The 15455-nt window shown below is 44.0% G+C and overlaps 1 protein-coding gene across 10 annotated transcripts in view; it reads right to left on the bottom strand.

Moving 5' to 3' along the window:
* The window catches only part of TENT2 (terminal nucleotidyltransferase 2), an 81064-nt gene extending 65825 nt beyond the window's left edge, over window positions 1–15239 (bottom strand). The window contains exons 1-7 of one of the 10 annotated variants that reach the window (XR_012904874.2): window positions 14698–14924; window positions 8763–8954; window positions 7295–7420; window positions 3739–3988; window positions 2453–2567; window positions 2249–2340; window positions 508–592 (exon numbers count right to left, since the gene is read on the bottom strand). Coding sequence is in view for 9 of the 10 variants with exons in the window: in XM_075932335.2 (XP_075788450.1) it covers window positions 508–592; window positions 2249–2340; window positions 2453–2567; window positions 3739–3988; window positions 7295–7420; window positions 8763–8917 (823 nt within the window). In the remaining variant the exon portion in view is untranslated. Of the gene's footprint in view, window positions 1–507; window positions 593–2248; window positions 2341–2452; window positions 2568–3738; window positions 3989–4487; window positions 4558–7294; window positions 7421–8762; window positions 8955–14608; window positions 14931–15102 lie in introns of those variants that run through there. The other 9 variants (XM_075932335.2, XM_089779368.1, XM_075932334.2 and 6 more) reach the window with 9 other exon arrangements.
* Between the last annotated feature and the right edge of the window lie 216 nt (window positions 15240–15455).

Raw genomic sequence — 15455 nt, 5'->3', positions numbered from 1 at the left:
ATGCAAATGAAGCGAGATTTGTAAATCCGCACTTCATTTGAATTTTTGATCAGCCTTATTTACATTCTTCTTTCGGAAGAGGAATATAGTTTAGACATAACCAAAATTAATAATATTCCTACCTTTAAGAACACCTTAAATTAACTTACTCCTCACTATAGTTTTATTTTGTCTGTCTCTCTCAAGGTAGCAAATATAGATTAAGCAGTTTCTCATCATATTTGCAATCATGTTCTCAACTAACGTAATGACGTACAGTATGGGTTACAGGCGCTATAAGGTAATATTAATTTATTAAAAATTATCTCGTCAGTGAAATTTAAAAAGTCATGTTCACCTGATTTTAGAATTTGCAAGGCCTTTCCAACTACTATACCAGTTGCCTTTCAGATAAGATCTTGTATGTTGTATTGTATCCCATTTGATTAGAATCTAGACAACATACACATATAAAGGTAGCTTTAATGAAATAGCCAGTTTGCCTCCAGAATTACAAAGCACTCTTACCAGTTGACTGGGACTTACAAAGTTTAGTACAGAAGAGTTTTTGGACTAAGCTGAGTATATGTCTTGCTTCAGTCTTCTGATTTACCTGAAATGCGAAATGTAAGAGACAGAACATAAACACATGACCCTTTCTCTTTTCCTACTCTTGTATAACATTTAAAGTTTAATGTGGAAAATCTGTCATTTTAGGAGATAAGCATGTAAAAACTTAATAGCATTCAGGAAGTTTATCAAACTATTTTTTTTAGCATCAGCTTAAATATTTCATTCAGTTTTACTTGTGCATCATAGTTACACTAGAAAACAACTATGATAGGAAGATAACCCATGTCTGACGTAAGGATGTTACATTTAGTTTAATCAACTAATTGACTAGTCAATAAGTGGAGGAGCTTCAGTGGTGTTCGCTTCCAGCCCTGCAAGCTAACCCGGCTACAGTTCTGCCTTTAAAATGTATTCTGAGCCAGCAGACTCTTAATAGATTAAAAAGGCTGAAGGGCTGCAGGGGAGTGGGACCCAGTGCGAGCCAGGCCAGCTGATTCCCAGCTCGCACTGTGTCCCGCCCCCCCCCAGCTGCACACCAGTCTTAAATGTAAAAAGGCTGGAGCACAGCAGCGGGAACTCAGCCCCCCCACGAACCGGGAGTCAGTCCCCGCTGCCATGCTTCTGATTTTTAAATGTATTAAGAGCTGGGAGACTCTTAATACATTTAGAAAGCAGAGGCGTAACATCTGGGACTGGGCACGAGCCAGGAATCAACTGATTCCCAGCTTGCGCCCAGTCCCTGCAACCCGTCTGCCCCCCACAGAGATGATTCTGGGAGAAACTGGCTTTTAAGCCAGCTCCTGCCAGCACCGACTCCTCCTCTCCCGCCCTTTCTGCCTCTGATAAAGGCAGCTGAGGGGGGAAGCGACTAGTCAAGGGAGTAGTCAACTAGTCGCTTACATCCCTAATGTGAAGAAATAGATGCGAATCTCCTTTCACTTTATTGGTGTTACTTATAACAAAACTCCAGAATACTCTACTTAAGTCTTAGTTTTACTATTTCTTTTATCTGAACTTAAACAGTTCCCCATATTTAGGTTCCTCTCACTATATAGAGTCAAGTACATTTTATTGATATATTGCATAAGGTTTCTTACTGCGGTAACTTTTTCAAAAGTTCATATTCTATGTTTTTTCTCACTAAGATTTTGTATCACCAGAAAGTTTGTCTTTGCTTTTTAATAATCATGTAAATAGGTGAGTCACTGCTATATGTAACCTATACTTAAAGTTATTTCCATCTTTGAGAACTTTTTTCCCGTTTAAGTTATTCACTTATTGAAAAATCTAAAGATATGGAATATACAGCAATATTGGCTATTTCTGCCTTACTGTGGAAACCTAGAAAAAATGCTCCCTTATTAGAACAATCAGTCTTGTGCCTTTAAAATAAAAGAGGAAGAGCACAGAACTAGGAAACAGGATACTTGGGTTATATGCCAGCTGTGTCACCATCCCTCTGTGCTTCAGTTTTGACTATTTGTAAAATTAAGATAATAATTACTTTACAAATCTTAATATAATTTTGTGCAACAACCCTATCAATTTCTTACACGCATGGATTCAAAAATAGACTTAATCCACTAAACAAAAACCACATTTTCAAGATAATACCTTAAAAGGGACAATGTGCTTTACTACAGAGTTCATTGTGTGAACAGTCTTCCCATTTTAACATGTTTTTAAAGTAACTTACCGGCTCCTCTTTAACCACCAGGCACAAGTCACCATCACTGCTACGAGTACCAAATCCATTCAGTGAAGATCCAACCAAGAAGAGTCTGCTCTCTGTAGCAACAGAACCATTGAACAAAGCTTGAGGATTTTTCTTATTGCCAACAAAATCATGTAATTGAAATTTGAATATTCAAATATGTACTAAAAGCCCAAAATAACATACGTGGAAAAATTCGCTGAATTTCCTTTTGGAGTTCTGTTCGGCAGAGCTCTTTTCTGTTCAAGTCGCAGGTTTGTTGCTGACATGCTTGAAACAACTCCAGTACCTGTTGACTTAACTTTAACACCACCCACCCCAAAAAAACTTTTAGAAACGGGTGATAAGTCATTCTTTCCTGTAAAAAACAGTTATATGAAAGACAGAATAGATCACAATGAAAATGCAATAAAATATAATATATATGTCTATTAGCTTCCAAAGTCAATCGCTGTTAGAGCCTTGTCCAGTTCAAATTCACCTCAGTCACTTATACAGGACTGATTTAGCCAATATGGGAAGAGAGACTGTCTAGCCACAGCAAGACAATTTCATCTTCAGTCAGACAAGATCTGAAACCCTCCCAACAAATAGTAGCCCTAAAGGCTACAAATATATTCTAGAGACTCAAGACTTGAAAATTTCTGTTTACTATTATCAGGGGGAAAATATTTTTAAAAACTGCTTTGAAGGCAGTTTGCATTAAAGGAAAATCAAGACCCTTGTTATCTGGCAGAAAAACTCTGGCTTTATTTGAAAACATGCCATTAGTTTCTCTTGATCTAACAAATAGCTATGCATTATAATCATAGTTTTCTTAAGGTAAATACTTTCACAATAGTATAACAAGATCTATCAATGCATTCTTGACCTTATTGAAAATGAAGGTTCTAACATGAAACTTTGTTATTTGTTACATAATGGACTAAGACCTTTCCATTAAAAAAATACCATTTGCTTATTAGTCCTCTCTTTGCTGTTTCAGATGTGATGCAACAAATTAAGCACTCCTTCAATTTATACTTTGCCTGACCCAATTATGCAGATTTCATGACATCCATATGTGTAGATAAAACAGGGAGTTAGCAATGAGCTAGAAACATTTTCTGTCTCTTGCAAAAACATACCAGCAGGTATGTATGCTAAACCCAGCAACAGATGCTGCCATAGAACCCCAAGAAAATGTTTCCCAGCATATTGGGTGACAAGAGTCTCCCTGCCAGCTGGAGAACAGACTAAATTAGTGTTTTTTAAATGCACTATAAAGGCATCATGCAAGTGACAAACAGTAGTAATATAACTAGCTCACTCAAATTTAATAGATCAGCCATTTTAAAACAAAGGGGTGTCTTATCTTTAATACTTAAGAAAACCTACTAGCAATAAATGTTTTCATTATACTTTTTTCCACATAAGTGATACAAACTGAACATCTCACAAGATAATAAAACTCAGACATGTGTCTGTGTTACCTTATCTTTGGCCACAGGAAGCGTGGTTTCTATAGGGTCTGGAAATGGAGCATCTCGCAAAGGTGGAACACATCCACTCAAATCTGGTATGTAATGTGCATGAAACAGAGGTGAAGGAATTGATCCTGGGAATGAGTATCTGCGTTCTTCTGGTAAAGGCACTGTTTGGTTAACTACAGTTGACTCACAATGAGGTGAATGAAACCGCTGACGTTTGACATCGTAAGGAACATTTTGTTCACTTAGCCTCCTGCAAAAAAACAAATGACAGTGTCCCCTCCAGTTTCTAATTTTAACATGTACAAACATCCAATTACTTAAAGTACTTTAGGCTCAAATACTAACAGTTATTTACAGTGAATATTTCAGCAAAACCAAGGTTTGTTTGTTTAAAAGAGGCCTGCCCTTCCCAAATACTAACAAATTGAATGAAGAACATAAGGGATAACTGCTGAAATGTTGTCACTTCTGAAGTGCGACACACAATTTACATTATATAAGAGTAAATATCGTAGTCAAAAATAAATGGTGATTTCAGTTACGTAAAAATAGAAATAACCAAGCTGAAGACTGCTCACACTATTTTTGTAAAAAGTAACCTGTACTTTTTTTCTGAAATACTCACTTCTGGAAAGTGTATTTGTAAATTACATCAACACTTGTGCATTGAAAATTTGTGTCCAATGTATATACCCCGTGATTAATTTGACAAAAATCAAGGGTGGGAAGTGGAGAAAAGAGAAACTTACCACAATAGCCATTCAAAATGTAGAATTTGTCTGTGTAGGTTTAGATTGTACAGATAGTAAAATGTGTCATCTGGGCAAAAGAGAACCACTATTCATTTAGCAAGTATTTGTAGTTTGAGCCACATTAGTGGCCACATTAAGTTAATAGCTCGGTTTCAAACACAAACTTAATATAACTGAGCATGATCTCATTAGTTTTAGAAATCTTAATATACTTTATGATGTGATGTTATGGTCTTACATCAGTCTTGGCATTTCAAGCTCCCATTGTGAAAGCTATATTAGATGTCAGAGTATATTTCACTTTCAAACAGTTGCCATATAGAAGAGGATGCTCTAATTTTGTATACAAATAAAATGTGAGTATAAAAGAAAAGTATATTTATGATTTAGAAAAATGCACCACGAACAAACTTTTCTTTTTAACTTGTTTAAAATTAAATTTGAAATTTGAGAAACTGATTGAGAATTTAAAAATAAGTGCTTGATTTCCTTTTCCAACAATGAGTAAAAAAAAAATCAGGTAGGAGAGGATGATATACAAATTCTAAAAGATAAAGGACAGGGGGACACATGTTCCCAGACATTTAGACACCTACAGATGCAGAAGGGTGCCAATGGGATGTTCAAAAGGTATCTATCTTCATCTTTAAACACCTGAATACCTTTGGGCAAATTTTCAATCTGTCAGTTTGTTAGCTACAGTTAATACCTCCTTTGTTTAATAATCAATTTTACATGCAACAGATTTTGATAAGCTTATTTTTCCTTATGCACCCTTATTTTTGCACATGGTCTTCAATTTCAATCTAAATCCAGCTTGACAAAACACTGAGCAAAACCCAGTTTCCATAGGGAGTCTCCATTTCAGAAAAACCTAGGACAACTGAGAGGAACTCAAAGTTAAGTTTAAAGGTTATTTATTTTAGAATAGCCACAACTTGCTTACAAGATTCCAAAAAACAAAGTGTACTTATTTGTGTGTGTGTCACACACAGGATATTTTTTGGTGTATGTAAGTTATAAAAACTAAATGTGATTAATACAGTACTTTAAACATGCTCTCAGATATAGAGGCAAATAAGGTGAAAACTTCCTGTTTTCTATGTCACAAAAACACTATCATCTCCATATAATGTACATTGAAAAAGCAATTTTACTCCACTTGAATTTATACTTGCTCACAGAGGTGAAAATAAGCCAGTGCAATACTCTGCTAAGGATGCTCAGCCTCAGGAGGAAGCAGGGCATACTCCCAGCCTGGCTCCCCCAGCACTTCTTGCAGGTTACCGTGCTAAGCAGCAGGCAGGTGAAAGGGGCTTGCTAGATGGTGCCCACTCCCACTGTCACCCATCTGGTATTGTCCCAGCCTTGAGACTCCCCTCCCTGTGCACCATGCATACTGGGACACTGCTGCTCTTCTTTCCCTTCTCCTGACCCTCAGGAAACAAGAAAAAAGTGCTCCGCTTGTGTTGCTTCTTGCCCCGCCCCTGCACTCACTCCTACATACACTCCACACACTGCCCTAAGTCCCTCACACCTGCCATGGCCCAACCCTCTGCCCTGAGCCTCTCCTCACCCGCAACCCTGATTCCTGCACCACTACCCCCAACATCCCAGCCCTGAGCCCCAATCTCCTGCCCTGACTCCTGAACCCCCCCCCCCACATCCCCACTCCTTGCTCTGAAGGCCCCCCCCCACTCCACCCCACACTTACATTTCCTACAGGTACCATAAATCACACACCCCCATCCTCCTGCCCTGAGCACCTCCTTCTCCCCCTCCCTGGAAGAGGGCAACATGACAGTACCTGTAAGAAACAGGGATGTTAAATTTAGTTTAATCAATTAGCCAATGGAATTTCCATCAACTAGTCAATTAATTGATAAGCGGGGGAGCTGCAGTGGGGTTAGATCCTGTCCTCATCCCCCCCCCGCTGTGCACTAGCCTTTTAAATGTATTAAGAGCCTACAATAATACATTTAAAACACAGAGCTGCAGCAGGTGGGGGTGGAGGTGGGGGTGGGGGAAGGGGACTCCGCATGAGCCAGGACAGCTGATTTTCGGCTCATGCCAGGTCTCTCCCGCTGCACACCAGCCTTTTAAATGTATTAAGAGCCAGCAGCAGAGGCACAACATCTGGGACAGGGTGTGAGCCGCGAATCAGCTGATTCCCAGCTTGCACCCAGTTTCCACTTCCCCGCTGCCTCCTGCCTAGACAGTGCTCAGGGGAACCGGCTTTTAAGCTGGCTCCCGCTCCACCCCCCTGCTGCCTCTGATAAAGGAAACAAGGGCAGAAGAAGCAACGGGTAGAGGGACTAGTTTACTATCTTATAAGCTTATGCTTAGCAGATAGTCGACTAGTCGCTTACTTCCCTGGTAAGAAGCTTAAATTACTGTACTTTCATCTGTTTCCTCATCATTTTTATCAATTACTGACACTGATCTACTTCAAGTAAAACACGTGTATTTATTTGTTTATAAAGAATCAGAGCCCTGGATTGCAAGTCAGATGGCAGAGGTTTCATCAGTGAATTAAAAGGAAATAAAAAGAAATAAAATAAAAGAGTAATATATGCCAAGCACTCTTCCACTACAGCTAATAATGTCACAAGAAGGTATATGAATCCTTAAAAAGGCTACTATGCATGCACTTGGACTTACTTCATAAGAAATAAGTTATTCAATATTCCTGATTCTAGACCATTTTAATAAAGATTGCAAATTGATCTAACCATTAAGTCCCTCAAAAAGCCCCCTTTTTGTGAATTACAAACATAAATAATTACACACTAACAAATACTTACTTCCTGCCTCGGAATAAAGTGGGTGCAGCTGATGTAGGTACTGGGCTGCCATTTCCGTACGTCAATGGCTGTGCTGAAACAGCTGGAGTAGTTGAAAGGTTCCCACTCAAGAGAGCTCTAGAAAGACTGCAGACCATAATTATTATTCAGATAACTGAGGATTTGGGGTGGGGGGGTTTACACTTTTCAAGAACAAAAAAAAAATTCAGCAGGAACTATAACCTATTTATTAGAAGTAGCATGTTTATTCTTTATATTTGAAAGGAGGAGGAGGAGGAGAATACTTTTCACAGGACAAAATTTATTTAAATAAGAACATGAAGTAGTCACTGTGCAAAGTATAAATACAAAAGGCACTTTGCCAACTAACCAATGTAACAGTGCTAAAATGATTTTCTCAAGAAAACACTCATGGTTTACAAACTTAACTCCAGCCAAATGTTCCTTTCCCTTACTCATCTCCTCCACTGACTCCCCACTCTTATCCTACACATATTCTCAGTTTAAGACCCTCAAAGACCCAATGTGGATTACTTGCCCCCACTTCTGTGATGCATCCTGTATTGTACTGGTGTGTATTCCATCCACCATTAAAGAGTAATGAAACATATAGGCCACCAGTTAAAAGTCCACGTTAAAATTTGTCAGTTTTGAAACAAAATGAAAACATGTTATATACCAAAAAGTACAAAACGTTGGGAACGCATATATTTCTGTTTCCTACTGACGAATGTAAGATAAAGTTTGTGCCTGATTTCACAGCAACATTCATTAATTCTCTGTGAGAATTAGGGATGTAATAGTGTAGTTGATTAACCGATAAGCAAAAGCGTATAGATTAATGCTATAGACTACACACTTTTCCCTTCCCCTCCCCTTGCCAGTAAATTTTTTAGCAGGTTGGCCAGCAGCCCCACTCATTCCTAGCTCATGCTGGGTCCAGGACCTACCCCCCACTGCAGCTCTGCATTTAAAGTGTATTAAGAGCCGGGTGGGCAAGCAGCTCAGCTCAGTTCCGGCTTGCAACAGGTCTGGGAGCTCAGACCCACCCCCAGATAGGCACTGTTGCCACCCTGCACAGCTGCCTCTATCAGAGGCAGCATCACAGGGCGACAGGCAGCCAGTCTGCGAAGGAAGCTGGTTTTTAAACTGGCTCTCCTTGCAGACCAGCTCCCATCTGGCACCTCGCGCTGCTGCCTCTGATACAGAGGCAGCAGCGCAGAGTGGCAGGGGGCTCCTTGGGAATGAGGCCAGAGCTCACTGGCTGCCAGCCACATCCCCGGGGACTACAGAATAGTTGACTAACCAATAAGAATTCATGAGGTTACATGACTCTTCAATTATTCGATATTTAACATACCTAGTGAGAATTATTTTAATTTGATTCCTCCCTCCAACTGAGATCAGTTTTAAAAAAGTAGAGGTCTTTCAGGAATCATTTCCCACTGTGAAATTCTACTGTACTTACGCTGCATTCTGAAAGTTGAACCGAGCATCAACTATTTGCTGCTGAGAGAGAAGAGTGGGTGGTATAGTCAGAGGAAGCTCGTGGAAAAAATTAGTCTGCTGCTGATGTTTTGGAAGGAAGGGTGGACGACCCAAGTTGGAGGAATTTGGGAACATGCTCTTCTTCACTGAAAGTGAACATGTATTCTTCCACCTAGATCAATATAATAAAAAAAAAAAATCTTCAAATTAGGCAGCTAGCAAAATACTGAATACGTAACTTCTTTTCAATTCTTGCAGATTTAACAATTTTGCCTCAATATCTAAAAGGATCAAATTTCTAAAAATTGCCTTAGCTTTTCACAGCTTTAGCCTATGGGTATTTTATCGCCTCTGTGAAGACGCTGTGGAAAACAATCATTTTAGTTGCTAGTTAATTTCTTTTTTAAAAGAATGTGTTAAATCAAGTTACATCTCCAAACTATTTTTGTTAAAAATGTTTTACATAACTTCAGGTAGGCATTTCCATTGTCTTGCTGAAAATGGATTTCCATGTAAATAGTCTATTCGGAGTTAAAATTTTGAGACACTACTCCAAAAGAAACAAAATGATACTGGGTTAGTACATACAACCAAGAATGTACAACTGACCATAAAATAAACAAAACTATATAATGTTTAAGATGAATTAGAGGGCTGCACTCCCTGCTTGCTACGCTCACCAATCCCCCTCTCTGTGGCCGCTTTTGCGGCCAGCGTGGGGAGCCAGCTTTTAAGCCAGTTCTCTGGGCATACTGGCTCCGCGGACACACCTGTCCCTCCTTGCTGCCTCTGTGGGAGACAATGACGGAGGGGGTAGTCAGGCAGCTCCACAGAGCCAGCACATGCTGAGAGCTGGCTTTCAAGTGCCTGCCCCTAGAGGCAGCAGCCACAGAGGCGGCAGCAGCAGGAGGAAGGAAGGAGCCGGTGCTCAAGGGATTGGCTTAAAAGCCGGTTCCCCAAACACTGGCTCCTGCCTCCCCCCTCCATGTGTAACTGATAAAATTTCCAGTGGTTACACATTTACACAAATAAATGATAGTTAGCATCCCTACTATATAAGCCCTTGGCTAATTAAGGCATAGTTCCCTTTAGACTAGGAAAAACTACTACACACTAAATGAAGCACCTGTAGTCAATTAAAGCCCTATCAAGAACCTTAATGAAAGCCTGCTTCAGATAGACTGTGTGGAGTGAGAAAGGAGAGAGGAGTGTAGTTTGGAGGTAGGTTGCTGAAAGATCAGAGAATTGGAGGAAGTGAGCTTCTGCTCCAGCAGAGCAGGGAGACACTGCCTCTCCCCCAGCATCAAAGACTGAGGGTAAGCTTGACAAAGGGAGAGAGGGAGAGAAACTCAACTATTCTCAGCAGTTTTTATATCCCAAGGGTGAGCCCAAACCACTGAAGGATACAGTCAAGACAGCAAAACAAGCCACCGCTCTCCAGCAGGAGGCTGTGTACATGCAGCTGGCCAACAGGAGGCAGTGCAGCTGCAACAAGAGACCAATTGCCTGTTGATGGTCCAGGCTGCCCAAGACCTGTTGTAGGAACTGGTAAACAGGTGAAGGCCTTTATGGAGCTGAACTGCTGCCATGATGGGACCTGGACCATATGGGACAGCAATTGCCTGCAAAAAATGGCATAGGAGAATAATGTGGAGGCAAACTTATAATGTGGAGGCCAGTCCTGTGGACGTTTTGGCTCAGAGATGAATGGTCTAGATGTGGAAGACTACCCCCAGCTGAGATCCTGGACAGATTAACTTTCACTGCCAGGAAGTCGCAGAAAACTAGATGGGAAAGGAGGGTAGCTAAAAGGCTACTAACAATGATTTTGGTAGTAAATCAGAAGGCTATCATGGTTGGTAGTCAATGGATCAGTCAAGACCTGGAGGTGATCTCCAGCACCAATGGAAACTATTAAGTGAAACTGGCCCTGCATATGAACATTTTGGCCAAGAATATGAGCCTCTATATGCAAACATGAGGGAGGAGGAGATGATGGCAATAAATGGCGTGTCCTTAGGGGAAAACCAAAGGCCGGGGCCATGCTATGTGATCAAGCATGACCTGTTATATCGAGTTGTGCAAATACCAGGGAAGGCAGTAGAGCAGCTTTTAGTGCCACAGAAACACACAGGGGTAGTGTTAGAGCTCTCACAGTCACTTATTTGGGCAACAGTTAGGAGATAAAATCCTAGATATAATGAAGGAGGTTTTACTAGCCAAAGTATAAGTGGAAGTCCAGCACTACTGCGCCTACTGTCCAGAATGTCAGTTGCACAGACCCCAACCACATCTAAAGGCCCCACTGGTACCCTTACCAGTACTTGAAGTACTTGAAGTCACCAAGGAATGAAAGGGGAAGGCGGAGAGTAGGCCTGGCAGTTTGTAACCACCAGTTAAAAGATCATGGCAGCATTCTATACACCTGGAGATAGACAAGGATGGGACAGCTGTGGATCAAGAGAAATTCTACACAGCTAGAAGTTTACAATTGATACCAACTCCTCAACATGGAAACCATGAAAAAGACTGCCAGATCCAGCTGGTCCAAGGGAACGGAGAGATGTATATGACACACCTGCAAATGACAGCTCAGCCCAACCTACTAGAAAAATCAAGCTTGTCCACAAAGCATTCTCCCACTATCCAAGAAAATCAGACAATTCTCACTGGGCATTCAATACTCAGAAAAATTTAAAGAATTTAAAGAAAGTTGTGCAAGAGACAGGCAACTGACATAACAGAAGGCTGTCTTTCCACAGCCAAGACATGAGCCATCACTCTAAGATAGAATAGGCTTCTGAACTTGACTGATGAAAGTTCATATTGTACCCCTGAGGTAATTGTGCTAAAAGTTAAAATTCTGCAAATTATATTTGTCAATAAATAAATGTGGTGGCTCCAGCATGGCAGGAGAGCCCAGTCCACTGGCTGCATCGAAGTGGGAGATCACCCTGTCACCCACACCTCCTTCCTGGGGGACAGATTTTGTGGTGAGGCTGCTCCCAATCCTGACACAGCACAAGGGTCAGGCCAGCTCAGAAACACTAAGTTCCTCCACGCCAGGTGTACCAAGATAGCAAGCAAGAGTCTTGCATACGCACCTAGTCCTGGTCCCCGATTCAGCTATGGGGCAAATAGGCACAGCCCAGAAGAATCCAAGTGTGGAGAGGCTTAGTGTGGGGGAATCCAAGTCTGGGGTGAGAGGTTTCTGGGGGTAGGAAGCAATCTGGATGTGCACAACTTGTTTGGCATGCCAAAGGGATGAGACTCTGCACGGGAGGGAGTTAGTCTGGTGAAGGTGATGGGGGTTAAGCAGAGAAATCTGAGGTGGGAAATCTGGGTATAGAGTTCAGTGTGGAACACCAGCTACTGGTGATGATAAATATTGGTTTACTGACTAGTCGAGTAACCTAATGAATTCTTATTGGTTAGTTGACTATTCTATAGCCGAGGCCGGCAGCAGCACAGGGTGCTGGGCGGGAGCTAGTGCACAATGAAGCCAGTTTAAAAACCAGCTCCTCCTGCAGACCGCTGCTTGTGATAAAGAGGGAGCAATTGAGGGTGGCAGCAGCCCCTGCTTGTATGGGGTGGGTCTGAGCTCCCAGACCTGGCGCAAACCGGAATTGAGCCAGACTGCCAGCTCGCCTGGTTCCTAATGTACTTCAGATGCAGAGCCACAGTGGGGGTAGGTCCCAGACCCAGTGTGAGCCAGAACTGAGCCGGGCTGCTGGCCAGCCTACATAAAAATTTACTGGTTGGGGGGAGGGAGGAGAGGGGGAAATGCATGTAGTCTATAGCAGTGTTTCTCAACCCGTGGCACGAGTTCCTTAGGGGTACTCAAGAGAAGTCTGGGGAGTACGTCAACAATTGAAATTTGGAGAAAACTGAAATTTTGTTTTAAGTTTTACAGGTCTTTATTATTTTTGTACTTTTTACACCCAAACATTTCATCGCCGGCCCACCTACAATTAAGTTGTTTAAACAAATGTGTTGCAATGGTAGAAAAAAATTGTGTGTCTGAAAACTGTAGGTACTGGGGGTACTTATTTTTTTAAGGGGTACTGTATAAAAAAAGGTTGAGAAACACTTGTCTATAGCATTATCCTATAAGCTTTTGCTTATCAGTTAATCGACTACACTATTACATCCCTAGTGGAAATGGTGCTTGTGTTTCATCAGTGCACTGCAGAATTGTGGAAACATTTTGCAAAGTTTATGTCCAGCATGCCAAAAACCTAAAGCTTTGCTGCATGTAAATATAACCCCAATAAATACTCTGGATCCTTTTTCTGTCAAAAACTCTTTCCCCCAATATACAATGCATATTTAGGGACGTAATAGTATAAACAGTTAACATTCACAGTTACACGCAGGCTCTGTATTGCTACTCTGTATCAGAGGCAGCAGCGGTGGGAGGGAAGGCAGATGGTTTCACAGGAGCTGACTTACAAATCAGCTCCATCTAAGCACTGTGTAACTGCTGAAAAATTCCAATAAATATACACATTTTAACCTTCTTACTCTGTACACCAATCAAAATACCCCAGCCACATGTTCTCTCTGTTTCCAACTCAACACACAACCCTTATCCTCAATGCTCTGTATAGCACTCACATCCCCATTTTCAGTACCCTGTTTCTCAATGTTCCCTTTAATACACACACCCTCCCAAGGACTCTTTATATTACACACTCAACTCTGAGTTTCTGTGCTCACCAACAACTAGGAATGTTAAGAAATGTGAAGTTTGTTAATTGATAAAGGTTAGCACTGCAAGCATTTAGTCCAGACTTGTGCTAGGTCCAGCTACTACCCCTGCTAAGGCTTTGCACTAAGCATGGCTCAGTCCTGGTTTCTGCCAGATCCCAGGAGCTACCTCTCACTGCGGCTCTGTGGGGAAAGTCATTTAGTAGCTGGCGGCAGGCAGCCCAGCTCAGTCCAGCTGGCGATAGGCCCCAGGAGCTACCCCCGCTGCTACTCTGGAATAATAATTCTCTTGCAGAATCACAGTGGTGGTAGCTCCCTGGACCCGGCACAAGCTGGGACTGAGCCAAGCTGCTGCATTAATACACACACACACACCACATGCTTCTAAACATGTGTGCTGTGGCCTAGTCTAGTGATTCCAGACCCAAGTGCTGCACACCACACATATCCTTCCAGCGCCCTGTCACCTGGTGCCCTCCAGCCCACAATTCTGTACTATGCCACAACCTCCCCCTCTGCACATACCCCTTAGGTACGCTATACTCTAGTGTCCCGAGTGAATCTCACAGAACAGTATCTTTGCCCAAACCATATATCCTAGCTCCGTATCTCTCACACATGTAAGCCCCGGACTCAGCATCCCCCACACTCTTCCAGTTCCCGAGCCCCGGACTCAGCACCCCCCACACCCCTGCAACCCCCATCACTGCACCCCCACACCCCTGCGGTGCTCATGCCCCCCGAGCCCCCCACACCCCTGCAGTGCTCATGTCCCCCGAGCCCCCCACACCCCTCATGCCCCCCATGCACTGCACCCCCAGCCCCCCCCCCCGAGCCCCCCACACCCCTGCAGTGCTCATGCCCCCCGAGCCCCCCACACCCCTGCAGTGCTCATGTCCCCAGCCCCCCACACCCCTGCAGTGCTCATGCCCCCGAGCCCCCCACACCCCTGCAGTGCTCATGCCCCCCGAGCCCCCCACACCCCTGCAGTGCTCATGCCCCCCGAGCCCCCCACACCCCTGCAGTGCTCATGCCCCCGAGCCCCCCACACCCCTGCAGTGCTCATGCCCCCGAGCCCCCCACACCCCTGCAGTGCCTAGTGCCCAGCATTCCCACCTGGGCGCTTCCTCTGCCCGAGCAGCAGTGGGGACGGAAGTGGAGCGCGGGGCACTCGCCCCCACCCTGTGTCCTGAGCAGCGACTCACCGGCCCAGCCACCCCGGCAGGGGATCCCGAGTCTGGCCCGGACACTTACTCCAGTCCGGGGCAGAGAGGAGCAGCGGAGGAGCCAGGGCCTCGGCAGCCCCCCGTGGACGCAGCGCCGCGCCGGCCCCGGACAGTCAGCGACAGGCGCTAACCGGAAGCCAGGGGCTACCCAGCTGAGAGCCGCCCTCTGACCCGGATTCAGTCAGCGACGGCAGGTCGTGAGTTCAATCTGCCCCATCCCCCAGCCTCATGCGAATCACCGCGCGCATGCGCAAGAGTCCCGTTGAGCGGCTGGGGAGCTCTGTTGCCGTGCGCATGGCAGCTCCGTTTCTGGGGTAGCGCGCGCGCAGTCCCCCGCCTCGTCTCGTGTCCCCAACCATGGTGCGAGCCGCCTGTGTCACTCACCTTCCTCCTGCGCTGCGAGCTCAGCCGCTAGGGGGCGCGCCCAGGCTGCAAGGCCGCACTGCACTCACGCGGCGGCAAAGGGTGAATGGCCTGTTGCCTGCCGGGGGCGCGCGGCCTTGTGCCGTGAGGGGTGACGCGCGAATGGGCCTGCTGGAAGCTGCGGGGCACAGGCCCAGCGGTGCCATGGGGTGGAGAGCGGAGTTGCAGCTGATCATTTTCGGCAGGAATCGGTGTTTCCTCTATTCCGTCCTGCTGCAGTTTTTTTCCCCTTCTACGTGTGGAATAAATTGTGTTGCAACAGGCACCACCAGAAGAAACACAAACCTAACTCTGGGCGCTCTGCTGGGTAGGCG

Source organism: Pelodiscus sinensis, chromosome 6 (assembly GCF_052426305.1).
Source record: "Pelodiscus sinensis isolate ZL-2025 chromosome 6, ASM5242630v1, whole genome shotgun sequence".
Lineage (NCBI taxonomy): Eukaryota > Metazoa > Chordata > Testudines > Trionychidae > Pelodiscus > Pelodiscus sinensis.
The sequence above is the reverse complement of the archived record's forward strand: the minus strand, read 5'-3'. Positions and strand labels throughout refer to the sequence as shown.